Genomic DNA, 26,955 nt, shown 5'->3' with positions numbered 1-26,955 from the left:
CAGATCATATGTAAGATCGATGCTCTTCACGAGAATCATTTTTTTTATATCCGGGTATTATGCAAATAGTCACGATCAGTAAATGGACAATATGCATTGCGTAATAAAAACTACTTTTAACAATCATATTTTCTAGACACACACAAGTAAATGTACGTACGATAGTTTTAATGCCGAGAAACTCGAATTATGGCTTTATTATTTCGCCGTGCGCTGGGACGACTTAAAGGTATGAGAATTTTAATATTTCAAAATGTTTATCATAATTCTGTAATATATTCATAATCGTTCAACCAATTGTACGCGACGTGTACATATCAATTTTGATTAATAATTTAACAGTCATATGCATAATCGCCTATTATTAATTTGACGCACGGCAGCCTACGCGCACAGAGTCAACCGTGATGTTTATTAAGATAATACACATTATATAATAATATACTGTGTCTGTTTTTTACTGATTCTCTTGATTGAACCCATAAAGCCACGGAGCAACGGTTGTCAACGGGTCGTGTGACGTGAGCGACGGATACTGGGAAATCTCCATATCTCATTATCTTCTTGTTTCGTGATCAATAAAGCGTCAGTCAGTGAACGAGCAGAGAGTCAGATCCGAAGACGACAGTGCTTGCTGTAAAATGGCAGCAGCTCCCCGGCTAACGATCGCCGTACTACTGGCGACGATACTATACGTGCAATCGTACACGTTACGGGACTTGGGAAGTCAAGAAGACAATTGGGCGAAGGATGAAGCAGAGCCTTTTTTGGAAGATACCGGAATACTGACCGCCACGATTGGGATGCCAAACGTGGAGCCGTTAGAGGTAAGTGCATATTGTTACAAATCATTATAACAGACGATTAAGGTAACGAGAAACCGAGGTTTTCTTAGTATGTTATTTCATTACGTACATTTTCGAAAGGCAAGACATCTGTACATTACATAGTCATTGTTTACGTAAGCGTCGCTTAACGTGGCAGCTCGTCTGTCGAAGCAAATATATAAAATCGCGTCTTACGAGTAAACATTGTACTTAAAGCTCATCTTTAGATGTAATGTTTTTTTCAATATATACAACGTACTGGGGAGATAAACCATCAAATCGATAGCCCAAACATTTAGCAAAAACCTTATAGCGCTTATTTATTTTAATTTCCAAATCAAAAATTACATCATGATTAAAACTTAGTCGTGATTTTGAGAAAAAAAAAATCGGAAAATAAAATCCTTCTTTTCGTTATATATATCCTTACCTAAAACGAGAAATACATAGTAGGTAGTGAGAACGATTTCTTAATGTAACAGTACGTGTTATTGTTTGCATCAGAAATGATTCGTTCAAGACAAGTCTCTGACAACGTCGATTTGCTACTCTCATCCCACCATGCACAACATTGATTTCATTTATTCATCGGCAATCCTCATTCTTTCAAGATCGTTCAGTAACCATGGCAATGACGTCATTATTGTAACCGAACAGTGGTCATATTCTCACTCCAAATCATTGTAAAAATATTAATATTAATATTCATTAGTTGTGTAAAAATTATTGTGGTTGTGTTATAACCAACAGTTGTTCAAAATAATCTTAAAATTCGTAACGAGAAACGCTAACTTCCCACGCGAGACGTGATTTTCGTGTATTGCGGCTCTGTATCGTGTGAATGGAAAATGGCTGAAAGTCTTGATTTCCAACGCTGTATTAGATGATGCTGCCGTAGTAAATTATAATATCCTATTTTCCGTCCATGTACATGTCTATTACCTAGTATATCAATTCAAACACTATATAAAATGCTTCTGCGATTGGATTTCCGTAAATGTTGACAAGGAGCAAGGTGCTGATAGAGTTTTAAATGTGTTTGTTATAATTCGATTTCCGCACGCTTTAGTCCGCGAACAAGTCTTCGTAAAATGAAATCTACGATTCTGAATAAAGCGTGAACAAAGCGGTTGCCATTCTATAATTTACATTCGTTGCGAGTGGAAAAGTATCATAATATCAACATTGTAGGGTATATATCCAGTTATTGCATCAAATTTAGAAAATGCAGTTTTCAATATTCTGGTTAAAGGGTATACCATCGGATATGTGAGAATGAGTAAAAGCCGACTCATCAATAATCATCGTAGGGTGAGATCATACTGAGACGATACTACCCTTCGATAATTCTTGAATGGTGGGGGTGACACTTGTAAGATTTATTTGAAAGCCTGACGCCCAAGGAGGTATTTTGAAATCTTCAAGGGGTCTTGATTATCCGGCGGCACTCATTTCAAGGGATAGTTTTTTGTGGTCCCTGGAAGAGGCTGAATTTAGTGAGAGTGAGGTTGCACCCGAAATATTGTACTGAGCATTGTACTGAACACTTTGTTTTCAGCAAATATTGAATATTACTCTGCTCTCTTCCCTTCCCTTAAACAACACACAATTTATTAGCACCATTGCAAATACCACGTCTACGTCGCATCATGTATTTCGGTATTCCTGATAAATTATGCTGTTTACATTATTTAAATGTCATTTCCTGGTTAATAAACATCTCTTCGTTTGAAACATCGATATGGTCTATTTTTAGAATCAACAATTCTTAAACGCATTATGTACGAAACAAACTGAATCGGAAGTTCCTGAATTCGACCACCCACACTGAAACTAGTGAATCATACACGGCTGTCAGCGACACTCAAATGATCTCTCAAATAGTAATCTCAAATAATCTTTCAAAAATAATTCATAAAATCATAGAGAGCTGAAACTGAACAAACGAATTAAAAAGTCAAACTAATTTATAATTAGCTATAATTCAATCACGTGAACCAAGTGGATTAAACGCACGAGAGATTAAGGTATGAGCTTATTGATTGACGTAATTATAATTACTCGGCGAATAATACGCATGTCATGTTATTCAGAAAATTAGATATTTTCATCAACTGTCAATAATAATGTCAAAATTGTATTGCTTTATGTTGCTTCGATCACCTATACACATATCATACACATTGTCATCAGGTAAGTTGTTATTAAATAAAAAGTCTTGCAAATTAAAAATATTTGAAATAAATCGATTTCGGTTTCTATCTCTACAACGTTGGAATGTGACGCACTACAATAATATTCAAGTTTTTGTGAATTTAATCAATTATTTTACTGCTCCTCCACACTGCCGTTAATTTTTTAAATAACCGACAAAGACATTATAATGCATTTTCTTGCGTACTGAATACATATCAACAGTGAAACTATTGTCACTTACATCCATCATCTGCGTCAGAAATGGACTGTATAACGTCTGGATATTATATTACACATATACATATTTTACAACGTGGGGAGAAATTCTCTTAAACATGTATTTTTAGCCAGCGTGTTATTTTAGGTAATTTAGCTAAGTAATAATGTCGCAAATTCAAGATATTTAAAATAAAGTGTATTCCCACAATGAGAATGTTGCCACTTCAGCATTGAGTCAAATTCGCTAAAAATGACATGTAGCTGTTCCAACGTGTTTTACAGTAAACGAAGCACTTATTTAAAATTAAATCAGATCATTAACCGTTTGTCCAATAAGTATATTTTGTATAACACTTCCTACAGGAGAACAATTAATTTGAAAAATACGTAATTGTTCATCATGGTCAGCCTGAAGAGGGACAGAATATTTTGATATTCTGGTAGACAAAATCTGTGCAAATTATTTATTTTGAGTTAGATTTTGTGTTCTTCTACAGTAAACGTCCGATGTGTATGTTTTTTTATAAACGCTGCCTCTCATTGTAGTTTGTTTTTTGTGCAGACCTTCTATGTTTCGGATAACCTACCGCTTATGACAGTTGATATTTGTACGCAAGTTAATTTGCATAATGTTTACGTCTGTGCTATATATAGTCTTTGAGTGACATTTACGAATGGTCGAAGTGATCTCGTTGAAAGCGATATTGCTTTTGCCCCTCAAATAATGTATCAATCTTCCCCGCCATCGAGTCTATTGTTCTCAATACCATGGTTACATACACCACGCCCCGGGGAAGAGTGAGATCTCGGCGGCCATTTTCTTTTATTCCCATTCTATATTATGAAAACGACCACAAAATAAATTAAATTGTTCGAAGCATTAGACATGTATATTTCATAGAAACCCGCATCTTAACAACGCTATTGTTATGGTTACTCTGCCTGAAATGGGCACGACGACTGATCACGTCTGCGTGGGTTTCAGACGACACGGCACATCTCAAGGATACACCACGAGTGAAGTAACAATGGCAACGTGTTCAGATGACTGCAAATATAATAGTGTCTTGTTGCTTGGCAGCATAGCATCTGGGTTGTGATGTGTAAGTTGATTTTACACGAGGAAGTAATCATATTTGACGTAATGTAGGGCATCACACGTGACTAATTTACGTGATACTGCTTGAGATACGAGGGAATATGTTTATATTCAAGCGTACATTATTTATTTTATCGACGTACGGGAGTATCAAAATATAAATATTAAACGATGTGATGGATTCCCAAAAGCCGACTTCACATATGGCATCCGTCTTTCCATTAAAACAACACAAAACATAACGAAAAAATAAATAAAATAAAAATAATCAAATGAGAAATAAATCAGCCATATATTGCCACGTAGTTCAGTTTATCTAGCAAGGTCAATGTCATTAAAATGTATAGTTAATGCTATAGGCTATATTCCATATGATGAATTATGTACGTATTGATTACAAGTAAGATGCGTGAGTTCAGACGTTGTGAGTATGTCAATACAATCCACTCACTAAACACGACGCGTCATGAAGAGGTCTCCACTTTAGATATACCTGTGATGATAATTATATATTTACATTTATTTTCTATTATTTAACCGTATTCATTCCAAAGTTTATTTTTATCTTTTTTGTGTGTGGAATAAATGTCATTCATTCATTCATTCGGTTTTTATAACCATTATAACCGTTTTTAATTTGAAAGATTGGCTAACGCTTAACATACATAAACTAAATATTATCACCGAATTAATTTATTATTCATAGATATCCCAAATAGCACGTAGTCTGTCTCTGTTCTGTGGTAAATCTCGATGGCGTGTGGCTTGGTGTGTGCCATATCCCGCTAATCAAGTGTTTTCAAGAAAGTAATGAAATAAAATGTGGAATGCATTAGTTAGATGTATGTTGTATTACGGCAACCATGGAGGACATTGTTATTCAAATGTAGCTGTGGTCGTTAACTTGTTTGCAAAGCGTCAGTAATTCATCGGAAGGTTAGAACAGTGACAAATAATGCAAGTACAGCTCTAGTGAAATCACAAACTACAAAGAAAATATACGAAGAGTAATGTAAAAACATATTCACTTAAAGCGCGGCAGTCGTCGTGCCGCGTTCTGTTCGATATGGGACTCATAGCGACGTATACAACGCGTGTAAAATACATTGTTTATTTACATGAAATTCGAACACGCGCTGCGCGACGACCACCGCGCTTTAACTATGTTATTTTAGACCAACGTCTTTTATTTTGCAATCAACGTCAGAATTTGCAACAACCCGAACGATATTATTTCGTCAAAGAAATACAATGTCAGTAAATAGAAAAATAAACTCAAAATCTATTATTCCAAATATCCCAATTCCCACTAAAAAATATACAATCTACAATGAAACTCACACACACAAAAAAAAACGAATCAAGTAAACCAGTAACTGACCAGGCTGTTAGCACTTTTCGGGCAAAATTTGAAAACGAGGTATTATAGACTGTTCTCCATGTCTGCGTGCGTACATATCTTTATGCCAGAAAGGCCTAAACCTAAATATACATATATATACATATATTAAAAAAAAATTTATAATGATCGAAATGATTCAAACATCGTATATGACAGCGATATATAAGTAGTTACGCGATAAATATCATTGTATTATAAATAAAAAAGGCGGGAAATGTCGCGCCGATAACATTTTATAACCCACTGAACGATACACAAATAATCCTTAAACGCAATCCTGTGTATTAGCTATCGTACTATACGGAGAAAGCTATTAGGATCGATGATCACGTACACCGACACCCTTTAAGCAACTGAATTTAATACAAGTAATGCGAAAAGACGCCATGATTATTTTACAACTCGTCGTCGTATCCACTAATTTGAATTTGCCTCATACCTTGTCGTAATCTCCATCTAAATCCCGAGCCAGTCACTCTGTGCACGTTCATCGCTATGTTTCTTTCCGCCTGAATTGCCGCGCTCTTTTCAAATTTTCTTGAAATCAAATGTGATTTTTAGGGCAAGTAATTACGAAAACTACACACGCCACTTAGTGTAAGACAATGCAATTTGACATTGTCTATGTGGTTGAAAGATTTGGTGAGAACAAGAAAAACGTCTATAATTAGGTGACAAAAGTTGACCCAGGTGGTGAAAAGATCTCAAACGTGGCAAGGTGATCAAAGGGTTATCGTACACACTTCAGAAATTAATGCGCGAATTTGCAGCAATTCGTCACTGTCCGGGCGTTGATAGCACACTTGCGTCTTCGTCTAGAGTTGATGCGATGTAGTATCTCTTTTAAGGGAAAGTTAGTCCTCACCCCCCCCCCCCAAAAAAAAACGGTGCTAACTGTCTTAAATTCCTGAAATAAATGACAGAATAGAATCTATTTATGCTTATCACTTGAACACCTCACGTATCTGTTTCAAATAAAAAACGTCGATGACGATGACGTCGATGCTCAAAAACAAACCAAACCAAACGTCCAATAAAAACTGACGGGAAATGAGTTTGTTTTAGTTTTCATCAGTTGACGACGTATTTTTGTGAATTATGTTATATTATCCTTGTTTATTATAGGATGATATGTACATCTGTACCGGCGTGTCTTTACCAGACGATCCCGCATACATAGGTAAGTAAGCCTGTAAATATGACGTAATAATATTTCAATATACCCAACGTCGACACAAGGAAATATTGTGGTACAGCTAGCATATATTCTTGACGTAGGCCATGGTTAAGATGATATTTTCTTCACAAATTTTTAACAGAATGTTCTGATGCCATGGTTGCCAGTTTCTTGAATGTTATGATTTAGTAAAATGTATAGTAGATGAAATACTAATACGGGAATTCTAGTTTGAGTATGGGTGGCGCCGCAAGTGTTCACATGGACGTGACTGACATTTTAATTTACAGCATGCCCAGGAATTAACCGATCATAAAATCTTCTACCCCACTATCAATTCCCACTGGCATATTGCAAAATACATTGGAACATTTACTTTGCTTTCACTCGTTGGAAATTTACATATCGAATATTAAGTGTTCGAATTTGAAATGAAATTGTGCGCTTGCGATCAAATAGAAAATCTCTGTGTAGAACACTCCTATGATTAAAACATTTGCCAGTTTAATATTTCACGCAATTTCCTTGTTCGAATTCTGATTTTGAATCTAAACTCTAAATCCATATAGCATTGGAAAATGATTCGTGTACTCGTCACGTTTTCATCTGAACGATACCGTTCGAATAAGGTTTCCTTATATTCAGCCATATCTACTGCCATAATTGAATTGGCATTCTTAACTTAACGTGTGAGTTACGTAGGTAACATGAGAAATTAATAAAACAAATTGTATGTCGTATGTGATTGCCTTATTGTCGTTTTAACCATCAAGCAATGGGTGTACCTTAAAGCGTCGGTTTGTTTGGGATTGAAAGTGCCGAAGTGAAAAAAACGCCGCTAATGGATATTGCAGTCTTCCAAAGGAAATTTACAGGGAGACAGCGTTTTTTTTTTTTGCGACCAGTTTATTTCGGCGCCCACTATAAAAAACTTTACCATTTGATTTGTCTTTAAATTGGGAGACTGGTTTAAGAGAGTTACGATCAAAATCATGTTATGTGCATCTACTGAACATGCTATAATGCATTATAAGGAACAATTCCCTTTAAAAACTATGGAACCATCTCGCTACAAATTCACAAAATTAAAAAAAAAAAGTTTTCTTAGGGTTCATATTGATAACAATAGCTTATTACAGCTTATTTCTCCGGAAAAAATATTAGTTATGAAACATTAATACTAAAACAATATACATGGATACATCAAACTTTGGGAATTGATTTTTTTTTTCTTCAAAATATTACCCGGTTACCCCCAATTTGCGCCTTCTTCTTATCTTCTGTATCTCAACAGCATGAACCTATTTATTCCTTTAATAGAAAAATGGTGATTTAATTGTCGATTTGTATGGCCCACATAAAGTCATATTTAATATAGGGTACTTTGCGCATAATTTCTTTTCATTGAAACATCCACTGGTTACACGCGTCAGTACACATATACCTAGTAATCACTCAAATATGCGTCGGTAATAGCAGCGTATGACGCAGGTAGTCACATCAACTAATGGACGAGGGACTACTCACGGCAATATCTAAATTTGATTCAATGTTTTGTTATTCTGGCAAGCTCTACAACATGTAGTGAAAATAATGAGCCTGTTATTCAGTACGATACTGCAATACATAAACTAATTCTATTTCCTATGACGAAAACACTTGGGATACTTTAGTTTGTTATGTTTCATTTGCAAAGAATGAACATTTTGAAACGTGTGCTGTTATAAATTAAATACGCTAGTTTAAATGAGCTATTCATTACATGATTGCGCATGCTCAGTCGGGACTACTATTTGCAATTCACCAGAATATAGTAATATTGGCAATGCTACATCTTCAGTTGTAGTGCATATAATATAATGTAATATAATACAATCGGGTGTCAATAACACAACACTTACAAAAACTTGACTCTGTTTGGCGGGACATCCTTAGTCTGCCTGAAAGTGCTAAACCCAACTTCAAGGATTGCTATGAAACACCAGTCATTAACAAATACTGTAAAGGGGGTAATTATTCACTGTGTTTTAATTTAGCTTATTTCGCTGACTGGAAAAATGCGCTAAATTAAAACACAGTGAATATGTAAAATTTAGCATAGAACACATTATCTAAATGACGAAACCGTGAATTTAAAACCCACTGAATATGCCTGAAATGGTAAATCAGTGAAATTTAAACCCAGTGAAAATTAGTCATTTTACAGTATGGGGATCTGCAGTGGCGTATTGTCCATGGTGCCTTTCCAACGGGGAGATTTCTGTTCAAAGCTCGTTTGAACAATTCAGATAAATGTCCCTTTTGTGATGAAGTTGACACACTTCAACACATTTTTTTATGATTGTCCATCAAATAGCGCCTTACTCCATTATTTTAATAACATCGCGTCGCGACTGCTTCAACCAGATTTTCGCATTCCGATTTGGTGGTTCACTATTTTACCACACCATCGCTCAAAACACTTTATGTCGAGCAAGGCACAAGGTTTATTTTGTTTCTTAGCGTGCATGGCTAAGGTTGCAATTCATGTCAGCCGTCGTAATAAAAGGCAAAACAAAGGCTCGAGTGAGCCTCTGGACATTTTTATTCAAAGTATTAAGTCGAGGCTTGAAACAGAATATGAATGTTTCCGGATCATGAACCAACTGCCTGAATTTGAGATTATGTGGACGGTAGAGGATGCACTATGTAAAATCGAGGATAATACACTTCGCATTCTACTGTAAACATGGCAGGTACGATCTATTTAAAGCAGGAAGTTGCTTTGTCTTGTTGTTAAACATCGATACAAACGAACATCATTGTATTTACAAACTTAGCACACGCACAGGAGCCAAGAGTTTTGTCCTCTTGGTGGGCTATCATTGCACACACTTACAGCAGCGCATATATGTTTTATGTTACTTGTTCTGTGTTTTAAATGTTTTGATTTTCCCTTGGAATTTGGCAGGGGGGTTGGTACCCCCTTAAGTGCGAACAGTGCACATATTCTAACTAATAGAATCACATCCCTTCAAAGGTCAATCGGAATTTGAGACATATTAGCAATATAGCGTTCCTTCTGTGTTAAGCTGAATTTTACCAATCAAAGACATATGAAATACTTATTGGTCGTCATGGTTACGGTTTTAAAGTTCCTTAATTACTGTAAAAAGGACTCAAACACTCGTTCTGCAATTACTATTAGTCATGACAATCTTGGTATTTTTTTTAAAGCAATATAAATTTGGCATCTTTGAATGCGTGTTTCAGGACAAGCCGCTAGGGAGACTTCTATTCCACTCCATAACACACGGCATGTAAAGTAGCATCGTCTACGAAGCTTCTATTACACGTCTACAATTCGTGAATAGAATTAATTAACCGCCGCTCCTTGAAACGTCCAATGGACACAATATTTCGCAACATTAACATAATCTATTCATTGTTATACTATATTACGTATGGTGTTTTCCGGTTTTAAATACTCTCGTAGAATTATTTCAATACCTCGTGACTCATTGTTATCTGCGGTGAGCTAATTTCCTGCATTTTTATTTGATACATGTATTAGTAATAGTATAGCTCAGTATCAAATATTTCAATTCTAGACCTTGGTCACGTGGTACAGAAAAATAATACAATATAGCATACCAGAAAACAAAACAATGACAATGCAACAATACATATTGATTTGGAAATTAGTGATATTGTATACGGCTATATCCTGGCCATATTCTCCCTTTGTTGGAGATATCTGCGCAAGAATAACAACAGTGTTTATGAACATGCGTTTTGAATCAACAAACCCATATGACGTCATATACTTAAAGGGGCACCTTCCAGTTAAGATTAATTTCACAACAAATTTACTTTCTGGATTAAAATAACAATGGATAACAAAAGATAGATTAACATTGTAAACAACATAAACAATAGTGTCCCATGATTCTTTGGTGCAATCCATGGGATTGAGCGGTTCCCCTTTAAACAAAATTGAAATCAATCAGAGTTCTTGCGTTTTTCTGAGATTGATATCTTGATGTAAACTGATGTACATAGTAGATATGTATCTTTTATTCGAATGCTAGAAACTCAACGACACTCCTATTTGTTTTGTAAACATGGCCAGCTACGATATGCTGGCTAGTTGGGTAGTTGCCTATGCATAAGAATGTCGCGTGGAGCATACGTAGAATGTGAATGTCTTTTAAACCAACGTATACCATCCAACCAACAACCACAATCTTGCATCTACATGGCCTTACATATGGAGTATGAAAAACGTGATTTTTTTGTATTCGATATTGCGAGTAAAAACTTGGTTTTAGTAAACCACACAGTAGTAATGTTCGTTGAAACAGCAAACTACGCAAATGCGCATGTATTTTGATTTAGTTATACGTACCTTAAATTCAATAAAAATTCGTCAAAAGCGTTTTGGGTAATAACTGAAGAATCATTACCAAAATTGTTATTACCATTACATTTCTACTTATGTCAATTTGATAACTTTTTGAGATATCCTGCTTACAGATAGATAGATAGACAGATAAACAAACGCCGACAAAACATAACCTCCTAAGCACACTACATAGTATTCATTCGCTGACAAGTAAAACACACAAAACATCATGGCTCACAGGATGTGCTGTGTTATATTCACACGTTACAAGTTCCGAGAGTCAAGTCAATATTCGGTTCTGACACGTGATCAGGTTTCAACAACTTCCCCCATTCAAAATTCAGTGTATTTTATTGTGTCTTGTATTTACTCTTCTTGATATATATATATTCTCATTGTACTTTCTATGCTAACATATAAGAGCGGATTAAAAATACATTTTTCCGCACAAATGAATATATTTAAACAATTATAATAAAAACTATATAATTATAATACAAGTGCCATCCTACCTAATTACATTATGAAGTGCCACAGTTGACATACCAGGTCGTGTTACATAACTATCTCATACAACGTGCGCAAAATGCTTGTTTACAGGAAACAGCATGACGACTGTGGCGCTGCACGACGACTGTGGCACTGCATGACGACTGTGGCGCTGCACGACGACTGTGGCGCTGCATGGCGACCGTAGTGCTGCATGGCGACTGTAGTGCTGCATGACGACTGTAGTGCTGCATGACGACTGTGGCGCTGCTTGACGACTGTGGCGCTGCACGACGACTGTGGCGCTTCATGGCGACCGTAGTGCTGCATGGCGACTGTAGTGCTGCATGACTACTGTGGCGCTGCATGACAACTGTGGCGCTGCTTGACGACTGTGGCGCTGCTTGACGACTGTGGCGCTGCTTGACGACTGTGGCGCTGCTTGACGACTGTGGCGCTGCTGGAGAATCTGGCGCTACGTGATGACCGTGGCACTGCATGGTGACTGTGACGCTGCTTGATGGCTGTGGCACCGCGTGACGAGTGTGACGTTGTACGACGACTATAAATCTGCATGACGGCTGTGGAGCTGTGTGGCAACTGTGGTGCTGCGTGACTACTGTGGTGCTGCATGACAACTGTGGCGCTGTGTGGCAACTGTGGCGCTGTGTGGACAATGTGGCACTGCATAACGACTGGTGCTGCTTGACTGTGGCGCTGCATGATGACTGTGGCGCTGCTTGACGACTGTGGCGCTGTGTGGACACTGGCGCTGTGTGGCCACTGTGGCACTGCATAACGACTGTGCTGCTGCTTGACAACTGTGGTGCTGTGTGGCCACTGTGGCGCTGTGTGGCCACTGTGGCACTGCATAACGACTGTGGTGCTGCTTGACGACTGTGGCGCTGCATGACAACTGTGGCGTTGTGTGGCAACCGTGGTGCTGTGTGGCCAATGTGGCACTGCATAATGACTGGTGCTGCTTGATGACTGTGGCGCTGCATGACGACTGTGGCACTGCATGACGACTGTGGCGCTGCATAACGACTGTGGTGCTGCTTGACAACTGTGGCGCTGCTTGACGACTGTGGCGCTGCATGATGACTGTGATGCTGCATGATGACTGTGGCGCTGCATAACGACTGTGGTGCTGCTTGACGACTGTGGCGCTGCTTGACGACTGTGGCGCTGCATGATGACTGTGATGCTGCATGACGACTGTGGCGCTGTGTGGCCACTGTGGTTGCTACATGATGACTGTGGGGCTGCATGACGACTGTGGCACTATGTGGCCACTGTGGTGCTTTGTGGCCACTGTGGTGCTGCATAATGACTGTGGTGCTGCTTGACGACTGTGGCACTGTGTGACAACTGTGGTGCTGCGTGGCCATTGTGGTGCTGTGTGGCCTCTGTGGCACTGCATAACGACTGTGGCACTGCTTGACGACTGTGGCACTGCATGACAACTGTGGTGCTGTGTGGAAACTGTGGTGCAGCTTGACGACTGTGGCGCTGCATGACGAGTGTGGCGCTGTGTGGCCACTGTGGCACTTTGTGGCCGCTGTGGTGCTGCATAACGACTGTGGCGCTGCATGACGACTGTGGCGCTGTGTGGCAACTGTGGTGCTGCGTTACAACTGTGGTGCTGTGTGGCCACTGTGGCACTGCATAACGACTGTGGCACTGCTTGATGACTGTGGTGCTGCTTGATGACTGTGGTGCTTCTTGACGACTGTGGCGCTGCATGACGACTATGGCGCTGCATAATGATTGTGGCACTGCTTGACGACTGTGGCACTGTGTGTCCACTGTGGCGCTGTGTGGCAACTGTAGCGCTGCATAATGACTGTGGTGCTGCTTGACGACTGTGGTGCTGCATGACGGCTGTGGTGCTGCATAATGACTGGTGCTGCTTGATGACTGTGGCGCTGCATGACAGCTGTGGAGATGCAGAACGACTGTGGCACTGTGTGCTCACTGTGGTGCTGCGTGACTACTATGGCGCTGCTTGACGATGGTTTCGCTGCATAACAACTGTGACGCTGCTTGACGACTGTGGCGCTGCTTGATGACTGTGACGCTACATGATGACTGTGGTTATGTGTGGCCACTGTGGCACTGCATAACGACTGTGGCGGGGATTGACGACTGTGGCGCTGTATAACGACTGTGGCGTTGCTTGACGACTGTGGTGCTGTGTGGCCACTGTGGCGCTGCTTGACGACTGTGGCGTTGCTTGACGACTGTGGTGCTGTGTGGCCACTGTGGCGCTGCTTGACGGCTGTGGCGCTGTGTGGCAACTGTGGTGCTGCTTGACGACTGTGGCGTTGCTTGACGACTGTGATGCTGTGTGGCCACTGTGGCGCTGCTTGACGGCTGTGGCCCTGTGTGGCAACTTTGGTGCTGCTTGACGACTGTGGCGCTGCATGACGACTGTGGCTATGTGTGGCCACTGTGGTGCTGCATAACGACTGTGGCGGGAATTGACGACTGTGGCGCTGCATAACGACTGTGGCGTTGCTTGACGACTGTGGAGCTGTGTGGCCACTGTGGCGCTGCTTGACGACTGTGGCGTTGCATGACGACTATGGTGCTGTGTGGACACTGTGGCGCTGCTTACCTCGATTCCTTACTGCTTGTACTCTAAAAATTCAACATTGACAGTTGTGTGCAACGTTTCTTCAGAGCTGACATGGCTGACGTGTCAATCTGAAATACTTGAAGGTAACGTTTTACCTGCTGTGCTGGGTGCATGCGTCTTACCTGTACCCGTCGAAGTGTCAACGCGCTCAGCAATAAATATAAACAAAGTACACGCAACTGGCTTACCATTTTTTATTTCAATTCGTGGTTGCTCGAATCTTTTCTATTTTAAGATTAAAAAAATTCCCAAACTCAGGGGGCAGCTGCTATCCCATGCCCCCCCCCCCCGCTAGCTACGGCCTTGGTTTAACGGCAGTAGCGCTTCAACTCATACGATTGGATGTATCCCACACTTGCGTACTCCTGTACACTCACGCTCACATCTCGAAAATACAGTAACAATCTGACAATGACAGTTTACAACTAGATAGCCTAAACGTTGCATATATAAACAGAATTAGAGAGCACGTGTATCAGCAATGTAAAAACAATACCCTGGAGTACCATCTATATCCCAATAAAGATATTTTAATTTAAACCATTATACTTAATAAATTTACCGCATAAATAATAATATTGATGCTGGTTTATGGAATTAATCAATCATAACAGCGTTATGGGGTAGAGTCCGACTGCATGTATTAAAACATACAAGGCCGTCAGGGGAGACTTAAAGCGGGGGGGGGGGGGGGTCGTCACCTGCGCACGCGCGGGAATCCCAAGCGACGATAACAACACACGTTAAAAACGGAAAGGCTCATGCGTAGACGCTTATCTGTAAACAATGACACGCTATGGCCATCTGACGTACGCGCAGGTGACGACACCCCCCCCCCCCCCGCTTTAAGTTATGACATCACGATGCTACTGTGATTTACCCGAGATGCCACCAAAGTGTAGAGACGCGACTTGCTCTCCGTTTTCCATTAAACGAGCTACACTGGTTATATTAAAGCGGGAGGGTCGTCACCTGCGCACGCGCGGGAATTGAGTGCCAAGCGACGATAACAACACACGCTAAAACGCAAAGGCTCACGGGTAGACGCTCGTTTGTAAACAATGACACGCTATGGCCATCTGACGCATGCGCAGGTGACGACACCCCCCGCCTCAAGCAGACGTTGTGTCACGTGTACTAAACGTTAAAATGTTAATACATGTAATATTAATACCGATTGCCATTTAAAAATCGTCAAATATTCAGGAAAAGAAAATTAACAAAGCCTCGGTGTCGTAAACATTTAGTATCAATTAATTCAGTCACGGGGTAAAGGGCATACCAATTAGTATCACTGTAAAGGCCGATTTACGCCATGCTTCTAAACAACGGTGAAACACATTGCAGTTTTGTGTTTTAAAAGGTTGTTGTTTATTTGTGGCATTTATATTACTAAGTAGTTTGTAAGAAATAATCCACATTTATGACTGTGGACATCGCTTATACGATTCCTTATTATGTCGTGGCAGTATCATATCGATCTATCAACGATAGCTCAGTGATCCCATCGGTGCATTATCAACATGCAATCAGTGAGATTACTATACATTAATCACCCTCAACCAATTTCCTGTGAAGTAACCTTGATCGCTTGAATTACAGCATAAAAATAACTCTCCTCAAGCCTATATGAACTTTTAATTGTGTAATTCGTTTTAGTAGAATACATTAGTGGAAGTCTGTGTTCGTTAATTTGTGCACCTGGATCGGATATGGGCTTTTACTGAAATGGAGCACTCTGTTCCGGATCACTAATGTCACATAGGGCATACATGCTGCTGAAATATGAGTCATGAATACAATTATTAATTTCGTGGTTATGAATTATAAATTTAGTTGATATTTTTCGTCATTAATTCGGTGTTTCAGTTTGTTTCATCTTCAGGAGACTGTATTAACCGTTTAATATTTAGCTGTGTTGTGTTTATTCATAGTCTATAACTACTATACTCTTTCTTTGTATAAATATGATCTGATATATAGCCCTATACACACGTGAGACATATGCATACGTTTTTTGATAACCTGCTATTATTCTACACGTTGTTTTCCTATTCATTTTAGTCGGTATACATCCTGATGTCACGTCTGACGCTGTAAATCGTATCTGGCTCATTGGATGTCCCAAATCACAAGCCAAACCAGACACTGCATGGTGAGTGCCCATCTTTTCAGGTGCAGTACTACCTACAGTTTGTATCACTACCCCGGGTCCAGGTTCCATGATTAAAACCCCTTCTATTTTGAAATAAAAAGTTCCACGGCGGTGTGTTATTTAATATTCCGTCAGAGTAAACAAGCCTTAGATTTGTAAAATGAATTATAGCGAATTGAAATGGCGGACCGAGACTCTGGGTAAACTTTTTCAATAATGTACCAGTTCCAGTGCGGTTAGCTTACTTTTGGGGACTTGGTGGTTTACTATTTACTAAAGGATTGAAGAAACTATACACACCACGTTCCCGTAAACAAATTTGTCACTTTGACTCGTACTGTGAGCGACGGACGAGTTTTATGAATGCATCACGACCTAATTGCCTTCACGTGTTTACGAACAGACAAGCATATATCAATTTCTCAATATTATGGTAGAAGATTACCCAAATAATCGGATAAATATCGTGACCATCTGGCATTGTGAAATTAATGACTAATCCGTTGTATCTAAGACATCGGATTAATCACGCAATCCCATGAAGTACACAGACACAGTCGTGACTTGACGCCTTTCAAAAACCTGTACCTGTTCATATCACTTGGGGATGCATGGCTCCATGATGTCTGTGTCGAGACCTGAACGTTTCATTTACTCTTCGTACATCTACGCTTGATGCAAACATGGAAGTAACGTGTTGTATTTAATATTATTTTAACAATCTGATATACATTTCACATTTCGGTTAGGTCATGCAATCCAGACGAGCCGTCCAGCGTTTGTGATGGGCCGGCACTCGTCACTTATAAATGGTCACGAGATAGTTGCCCTAACTATCTCGCGAAAGGCGAGATTCTCACAGTTGGTGGTAATTATATCGAGAATTTGGTCCTCATGGTTCACTACGTCACAGGTATAGTACCCGTCGTCATTTGAATAGTCCGGATAATGTAATGATAACACTAAAGTGACTGTGTATATGAAGCAATAATTATCAAAATATATTTTAATTTCCATTTAGGAGGGGATATCGACGACTCTGGCGTAACGCTGAAGATGATGCCAGATACATTGTGAGTACTTAAACTTTTTTATCGAAATATCTCTTTGTAAATTAGGATCACAGTTTTATGACTCACACTGTCGAATGGTATCGTATAACAATGTATACATATAATCAATAATATTCTTGATAACATAATAATATATTCTTAAGATTTGTATTCTCGAACGTGATCCAGGAGGCGTTTGCTACTTAACATAATTGGTTCTAGTTATCTGGCAAAATCATATTTTTTTATTTTTCCGACATTGCGTGTCTATTACTAGAAAATGATACATACCAGTTAATAGTTTCGTTTATTGAAGTTCAATTATGCACAAAATCAGTAATTTAACTTCTTAATCTTTTTATTTATTTTCATTATTTTGAAAGCTTAGTCTGATCTACATCTCAATATAGAGTTTATTTTTTAAGTTGCTGATTCTAAATAATGTTAAATCTTCTATATAATGACGTAACGGCAGTGAATCCATCTTGATCTATTACTGGTTCGCCAACACATTCAAATTTAATCTAAACAAATTATGGTTATCGTATACGTTACGTATACCATATGGAATAAACCGCTGTCTAAAATATCAATAGTGTTTTAACTCAGGCCACACGGAATGTTCTTAGTGGCCTGAGGTTTTGATGAACGCATTTGAATGCTGTATGTCATTTTGTTACCAGTCCTAGAGATGACGTCATGGTGATGATGAAATATTATGGTGCCACCCTGATCTCAGATTCATGCGAAGATAGCGACGATACGTACGAGTTTGATCTAGAGTCTTCAATGTATGAAGGTTACGATTATCCATCGAAGGAGCTGGAAGAGATTGCAGAAGAAGAGGAAGACATGGCAGAGGAAGAACAATATCCTAATGACGTCATCGACGCAAGTTCTGACGATGGTGATTTAGATGATTTAATAGTTGTTCCCGATTGGCCTAAATATAATCTTAGTTTGGGACAGATTGGTGGGATTGGGACAGACAAACGTGGAAATCTGCTTGTATTTCACCGGGCTGAGAGACAGTGGACAGCGGAGTAAGTATGATTCTGCAGTTAAATTATAACACATGTCACTTGTAAACAGGTTAATTACTACGGGAACGAAATACATTAACTTGAGTGAACAATAATAATATTGTTTCTACATTATTACAGTTCTTTTGACGAGGACAACGTTTTCCAAGAGGGAGACTTGGGACCAATCAATAATGACGTTGTTTTTGAGCTGGAATCAAATTCTGGAAAACTGGTACAATCTTGGGGTGCAGATCAGTAAGTTAACATTTATTATTATTTATTATTATTAATGATTAATTCAATATACGAAATATCATTTTTGTGTTGCACTAATGACCTAACAAGGTTTATCTTGTCGCCAGATTTTACATGCCACATGGTTTGACCGTCGACCACGAGGGTAATATCTGGCTAACAGATGTCGCTATGCATCAGGTATTTAAATTCCCACCAGAGGGCGGGGATGAGCCATTGCTGGCATTGGGTGATAGGATGCAACCTGGAAATGACGACGGGCATTTCTGTAAACCAACTGATGTTGCCGTTGAAAGTAAAACAGGGAATTTCTTTGTAGCCGATGGGTAAGTGTTATGATATATGTACATTCTGTCATACACAGTTCGTGACCATGCAGATTTCTGGCAGAGTACACACGTGCAAAGTAAATCAGTGACATATTATCAAATTTACGCAAACGGATTAAAGCAGACGCACTTTATTTTAGTACGTATTGCCGCTAACAGTCTCTTCTATATATGGTATAACGCGCGAACATACTATCGAAAACGCGACCGCGATCTTATGTTGTTAGAGTGAACGTTGGTGGCGCTCGAAGTTGAGATTCTCCAGCGTAATTTGAATAAGGTGACCGGGACACTAATTCACTGGGTTTGTCGAAATAAGTATGCGCATTATCTGTTGTGTAGTCAAGATAAGAAGAATTAACTAATTACATTATATTATGTCAGACATTTTAATACATCATATCGTATTAGTTCTTACCATACCTATTGCACATTGTGTCGGTTATTTTGCTTATAAAACCTGTACAGCGTCAAAATTTTAATGTTAGTTTACGATACTGAATAAGCTTCACTGTTACCCACATGGCAAATAATGTGGCATAATACACTATCGGCGGTGTCGATGCAATGTTTTCATTATTAGACACGTTATGCTGCAGACATGCGCAAATTAAATACTATCAATATATTACAAAACTGATGATCACATTCGATAAGGTGTTAAGCGTCTATTATAATCAAATGCGCGTACTCCGACATGGTGTGCGACATTTGGATTCACGGTATGAACAAATTTGAGTAACCATACTTTGTTTTCAATATAGCTACTGTAACAGCCGTATAATGAAGTTCAACCCAGAGGGTGAACTGATAATGAAGTGGGGAGAACCATCAGCAGGTAAACAAACAATATTTCGAAAACGTAATATTTATTACAGATAATTTGGAATCTATTTATACATGTAATACTATATCATTTGATTTACAAAGTATACAGTACAATATCTTCAATCACTGCAAATATGGGTGTTTTCAACACACGTGCGTATTTTCGTTTACGAGTTCCCTGGCATTTATACATATATTCGATTTCTCTACAGAGAAGAATCATGCAGCAGTAGGCACCTTTGATATCCCACACAGTCTGGCATTAGTGGAGAAATATCAAATGATATGTGTAGCGGATAGAGAGAATGGCCGAATCCAGTGTTTTGACAGTAACACGGCTGAGTTTCAGTTCCAGATTACTCTGCCTGAGTTTGGTGGCAAAATGTATGCCATTGAGTACAACCCCCAGCAAGGTAAATAATATGAGGTTATTACGAGGATATCGAAAAGTATGCACGAAGACAGTACAGCGGGAGTATCGACCGACGCGCAGCGGAGGTCGATGCGACGGCGTACTGTCTGAGTGCATACTTTGCGGTATCCTCGTAATGACCTTATTATTATACATCTTTTCCTCCCAAAGATACATCATGATACAGATACAGATTTAGCGAACTTCTTTGTGTGGAGTCCGGTCAAACCTTGGGGGCTGCCATGTTTGTATTTAATTACTTATTAGAGGACGCTTACGCGCGTAATTTGGAATCCGCATTCCCTTATATGGTAGAATGAAAATACACCGTAAAATACCGCAAAATTACGGCACGCTGTAACTTGTGGCGTTACGGTGACAGATATATAATAAATATGAATATTTCACAGACACATATATAGTATTGTCATATTTCTATATAGCGACTATAATTCCCTCTCATTAAATCATTGCTTTGATGGGTGTCCATACAGTCAGCAGGTGTAGAAGTGTAATTAAATACACACGATTCATTTACCAATATTTACTATACGGGGCCGCCATTTTGTATCTGACTCAGATTCGAGCGGGATTCCAGACGGCGACTCATCTAAATATCGGGAAATATTATTTGTATTTATTGTACGCCAGCGGAGGTTCAGGGCACTGGTTGAGCGTTCCTCGATTGTTGAGAACTTTAGGGTCAAGGTGAAATAACCGCCATGTGACATACAATCTTAGCAAGAAAAGTTTACCAGAACAAAAATGTGTATAAATGTATCACACTTATGAGAGTGAAAATTATTAACATCTGACTTGATGCCCTCTGTAATTTGATGCCCTCTATAGTTAGAGTAAGAAAAAGTTTTAGATTTTTTTTTATTTCTATGATCTGTTTTGTCCATCATCCACTATTCGCAAGGTTTGTATGAAATGCAATTATATACATGTACTAATACTTGTAGATTACAAATATGAGACAATACGAATTGTTTTGTACTTTTAGACGTGATATATGCAGTGAATGGCGAGAACTTTGAAGACCAAATTGTGCAAGGATTTACAATTGATTATAAACAGAAGGAAGTGATTGGTACATGGAAACCATCCAGTCAGGTAAGTGATTTTATTGGTATGCACGACCGAAGAGGGCGACATTCATGTATCCTTGACAATTGATCTTCCCCATATAATATTCAGAATAAACGTAATATATTACTCGTATTGGTGACTTGGGGTTGAAAGGTTTATGGCTGGAGTAAATTGTGTATATTTGCATACATACATACAAGACAAAAAAGCTGTTCACAAGCTGCTCTCTGATTGGCCAGACTGTCAGGTTTTAGGGTAGGATAGCCAATCAGACACAGGCTTGTTTGTAGCTTCACATAGGCTCAAGTAATGACGTATGCAGCTGGATTAGGATATACTGTAAAATGACTATTTTTCACTGGGTTTAAATTTCACTGATTTACCATTTCAGACATATTCAGTGGGTTTTAAATTCACGGTTTTTATCATTTAGACAATGTGTTCTATGCTAAATTTTACATATTCACTGGGTTTTAATTTAGCGCATTTTCCAGTCAGCGAAATAAGCCAAATTAAAACCCAGTGAATAATTAACCCATTTACAGTAGATTTTCCAACCTCGACTGTAATCGCGTATCAACATTAGTGTTAGTTGTTAGTTGCAACCATTATCATTAATATGTGGCACGTCAACAATTTAAGATTGAATTGAACGATAGAGATAATCAACAGCTCAGCATATACAGCGTGCAACATTTGGTTTTAATTAGTGATTTATTGAAACATTTGGAATCTTATAATTAGTATAGACGGTATAGTATTGTATCAATAAGAAACTGTCGTCAAACGAGTGACAACTAACTTAACTTAACTTATTACATTGTCTCTGAATTTCTTCAATTAAAGCGAGAGGGTCGTCACCTGCGCACGCGCGGGAATTGAGTCCCAAGCGACGATAACAACACACGCTAAAAACGCAAAGGATCATGGGTTTGTTTGTAAACGCTTGTTTGTAGACAACGACACGCTATGGCCATCTGACGCATGCGCAGGTGACGACTCCCCCACTTTAAATATACAAATGGTATCATTGTCCAATTGCCGAAGTACACTGATTTTCGTTGTGGTGTGAAAGTTTTTCCACACGTCTCGTTCCATCACTAACACAACTCCCCCTTCTCCCGCAGAAAGCCACAAATCTTTCTCCTTATTTCTCCTTATATTATTTCATTGGCAATAATATGTTCTCCTGACTTTATTTGTTTTGTTTAGGGATTCGACACCCCGCACGATGTGACCTATTCTCCACAATCGTTGTATTCACCGCAGTCTGTGTACGTCGGTGAAATCGGACCCAACACTGTATGGAAATTCAGAGAAGACGTCATGGAGAGAAAAATCAGAGCTATGTAGTAGATTACAACCAGACCAGAAGATTTGACATTCCCGCCTAAACCACGATTACACTGACCCATAGTTTAGTCAAGATTATATTATTAAGAACGCAGTGTATATGGAGTTGGTTTGGGCGTGGCTCTTGCATCAAATACATATCATGTATGTCTTTAACTGTTAATATGAAATGCAGTTAGTTTTTAAATCAGTGTACATAAGTGCAAATGTGAGATGTACTCATACAGTGGTGTGTTGTCATTTGACTGGTATGCCTCGGCAAGATTTATAACTTATGTTTCGAAATATTCAAAAGGTTTTTTTAAACTCCACAAATGTGCCATAAAAGTAAATACATGGTTTTGTTCAAATTTTTCGCTAACCGTACTCTCTATATAAGTATGCTATAACGTACATGTATTTAGCGGTCTCATAATATGCTTAGACACATCAACTTTGGCGTCAGGGCGATGTTCACTAGTAGACAATCGCTGAGAGAATTGCCCTAAAGTGTGTATAATTATGTGCCCCTATAGACATTGGCTGAGAGCTTAGACCAGAGTGGGCATAACTATACGTCACTACGGTAATATTCTCCTTAATTTATTTCTCCTCTGACTTAACTGTATAAGATCGATATTTGACATTTGATATTCACCTCTAACTCATTTTCACGTGACCCAAGTTATTATATGGCATTTATTTTAAAGTCACATTCCCACTTTGCAAATTTATGAGGTACCATCTACCGACCAATATATACAGCACGAATGTTGAGATCGTGAATGGGCAATGAAAAATTAACCGCAGAATTTGAATTTGTAAACAATCGGCACTCAATGAGTTAGGGAGATTTATCTTTGAACGATAGTTGCATTTTTCAAGTTGTTATTTTTAGTCTAAGAGTACCCCGGCACCCTCAAAATAAAATGCGTGGTGAAAAAACGGGAGGGAAACTGCTTTTAGTATTTGACATTTTTTCTTAGCAAGAAACAACACCAATTTTACTCGTTTATTCTTTAGCTAGTTCTGGCGTTTCACAAATTTGCAAACGTGGAATGCAACTTGTACATTTATCGTTTATTACAAACATCTTTATTAGTTGAATTGTAGTTTAGTCGGTGACCTTTAACCCGTGTTATTGTGACCATAATTATGTTATTATAACCATGCTATTCACTAACACTATAAATGTATAATTTTTAAGTAACTTGTTTTGTGATAATGAGGACACACTGGGAAATATTAAAAAGTTAAATACACCTTTGCATCGTTGCACTGGCAAATGAGTATATGTTAGAGTCAAATTTAATTTTCTGATTGATATATTTATAAATATCATACATACTATATGTACATTAGATACGGCTTGAGTTTCAGATATAAAACGTACGTGTTTAGTGGCATATTTCAATCGTTTTGTTGTATTTGCGATCATTTACATATAAATATGTCTGTTTTATTTTGTTGATGTTTGGTTCCAAATAAACCCTATTTTTGTGCTCAATCTTGGTTTTTGTGTGTGTTTGATAATTCGAAATTCATGAAAGCCCGTATATGTTGTTACGTATTCGTACGACATACTATAAGCTTAGGGTGAGATGCAGTGCCGTACCCAAGTCAGCCGAACACTGAGGTCAATAACGACCAATTGCTGGACGCAGTAAAGTATGATCATTATGTGCGTCAAGTCAAGACAGTCTTGGGATAAACCAACGAGACACGCATACAACACGCCTATCGTGGTAGCATTGTGAATGAATATATGAAGTAATTTGGGACTGTAATCATCATAACCTTCTCCGGTTTAGTGGTAACAATCGTTTGATTAGTGAAATGTCACGTGACCAAATGTACGTCGTCCAACAACACAGTATAATAATATACAAGTCCCTAGATCCATGCTAAATTAGTCATATTGATATTCTAAGTTCAGATCGTTTCCTTGAAACTCAATATACATGAACAGAACTTAGAATTCTACAATTTCAAACTTAAGACATCGTCACGGTGATGGTCCTCGATGCGGCCGGGCGAATTAGAAATTTGCGTATTAAACAAACAATGCATTATTACGCGTTGTATAGGTCGAACGTGGTCGACCACCGCCCGTCAAAAGTGCAGCAATCGCCTAGGGAACACTCAACGCAACGTGGCGTCAAGTAAACATAGACGTTTGATAATATAAAATGGAAAATAATCAATAATGTCTTGACAGTTTCGTCTGTATATTCAATTTTAGCCTAGTTCTCGTTTTGAACAGTGTCCGAATGAAAATGAATTTGAGAATGCAATGTGATGATGCATCATTTAGTAGAAATCAAGAACACATGTGACGAATGAATAACTTAAATAAGAGCGGTGTCATTCCATATTAGAAAAACGAGAGAATATCACTATGACGACCTGAGGGCTTACACATGTACACTTGATGTTAAAACTTTGAAGACATTTCTCCTGTAAACAACTATACGTTATGGCTATTTGCCGCATGCGCAGATGACGACGAATCTCGTAATCATCCTATTGTCTTGGATCATTTTTCACTTCATAAGTCAACATTTGAATGTGTAAATGGCCAAATCCGGGTAGACTTCTTGTACACTCAAATAATGATTTATTTTCTTGAGAAAAAAAAAACAACATAAAAAACAAGAGACTGTGAGAAAGTCTGACACAGATTGTTGCATTAAATAAATAAATATAAATATAATATACAAGAGAACTGGTGATGGTTGTAGAACCATAACTGCTTCAGCTCTAAGATTGTTATGTAATACAGGGGAATGTGACAGAGAATGTATTGTAATGTTACCTCTGTGTAATTTACAATATATCTGCATTAACCTTCACTGTGAAGGACAATATGGGAGTTGACTTAAATGACTGGTAGAAGCAAGGCTGGTCAAATATTGCGAAATAGTAGTTAGAATTTCCAGTTACGCAATCGACAATTGTGGAATATCAAAATATGGATGATAAACAGCAAGTGATATTTCCAGAGATGTAGTTGGAATTGAAGCAAAGGAGTGGCCTATTAATCCATGAAACATACTCACACATATCCGTACATATCATCCTGTCTTATTGTGTGTGGGCAAAGCTGTCATGCACACAATCGGAAAAATATGTTATTACTGTAAATAATTACGAACAATAAAAACTGAAATTTAGAAAAACTATGAACTATGAATTAATAAGGAAAACATGTGATTTGCTATACAGTTTCCAGAAAATTATTACAAATCCCAGAAATGCATACAAGTCGTCAAAACGTAGTTTGGTGACAGTTGGGAATGACACCAAGATTTAACAATTCCATGAGAACATCCCAATGTTCTTTTAACACATGAAACAGATGTGCATTGGTCATTTTGTATAGTTTCAATAGGCATACAAGCACCTGTATATATTTTGACAATAAACTCCTCATTCACATTGTGCAAATACAAACAAGACATTAAACCTTCTTGATAGTAACAAGTAAGTGTTGTATAAACCCGAATGAAAAGTCCGGAGTCATGGCGAATACGTCTAGCGAGTCACCCCTCTAAAAACGTCATTACTGTGACAATGACATTGAACTTTGCCCTTTCATACCACTTCAGTTTCCTTTCATTATTTCATCCAGATTCCACGATATTTAATATTTAAAACCAACCTTCATTTCACAGTCACTCTAGTTTTTACTTTTCTAAAATTATTTTACTGATCAAAAGACTTTCCACTCCCATCATGCAATCCCCATAGTACTTCCGGAAACACAGAGGCGATCGCCAGCATATCTACAAATAACCTCGCTCTCAGGAGCCGAGGAAAATATAAATATATAAATATAAATATAAATATATAAATATATAAATATATAAATATATAAATATATAAATATATAAATATATAAATATATAAATATATAAATAAATAAATATTGTGCAAGATAGGACGTGGATGTACGTGTGTACTTATTTTAGCTAGCTATGAATCTAGGTCACATTCTCAATGGTTTATTATAGGGTGCATTGAGTTCAAAGTTCACTACAA

General features: G+C 38.3%; 1 protein-coding gene across 1 annotated transcript; it reads left to right on the top strand.

Annotated features, from left to right (window-relative positions):
* The first annotated feature begins 378 nt into the window (after nt 1-378).
* On the top strand, nt 379-24,421 carry LOC100370314 (peptidyl-glycine alpha-amidating monooxygenase B). Its single transcript, XM_002736153.4, has 12 exons — nt 379-827; nt 6,869-6,923; nt 16,499-16,589; nt 17,339-17,502; nt 17,611-17,662; nt 18,325-18,684; nt 18,805-18,921; nt 19,029-19,247; nt 20,015-20,088; nt 20,291-20,491; nt 21,497-21,606; nt 22,795-24,421. Exons 1-12 carry the CDS (start codon nt 642-644, stop codon nt 22,933-22,935), a joined length of 1,770 nt encoding a protein of 589 aa, XP_002736199.1. The 5' UTR covers nt 379-641; the 3' UTR covers nt 22,936-24,421.
* Nucleotides 24,422-26,955: the final 2,534 nt, after the last annotated feature.

The sequence above is a fragment of the Saccoglossus kowalevskii genome, chromosome 13, assembly GCF_978046115.1.
Source record: "Saccoglossus kowalevskii chromosome 13, keSacKowa6.1, whole genome shotgun sequence".
In the NCBI taxonomy this organism is placed as follows: domain Eukaryota; kingdom Metazoa; phylum Hemichordata; class Enteropneusta; family Harrimaniidae; genus Saccoglossus; species Saccoglossus kowalevskii.
This window is presented reverse-complemented; position numbering and strand designations above follow the sequence as displayed.

Excerpts from the sequence above, each read along its gene's own strand:
- LOC100370314 (XM_002736153.4), top strand. The coding sequence starts at position 642 with ATGGCAGCAGCTCCCCGGCTAACGATCGCCGTACTACTGGCGACGATA. Across the intron at positions 6,924-16,498 it reads AGACGATCCCGCATACATAG|TCGGTATACATCCTGATGTC; the intron begins GTAAGTAAGCCT and ends TATTCATTTTAG. Across the intron at positions 18,922-19,028 it reads CAATCTTGGGGTGCAGATCA|ATTTTACATGCCACATGGTT; the intron begins GTAAGTTAACAT and ends TCTTGTCGCCAG.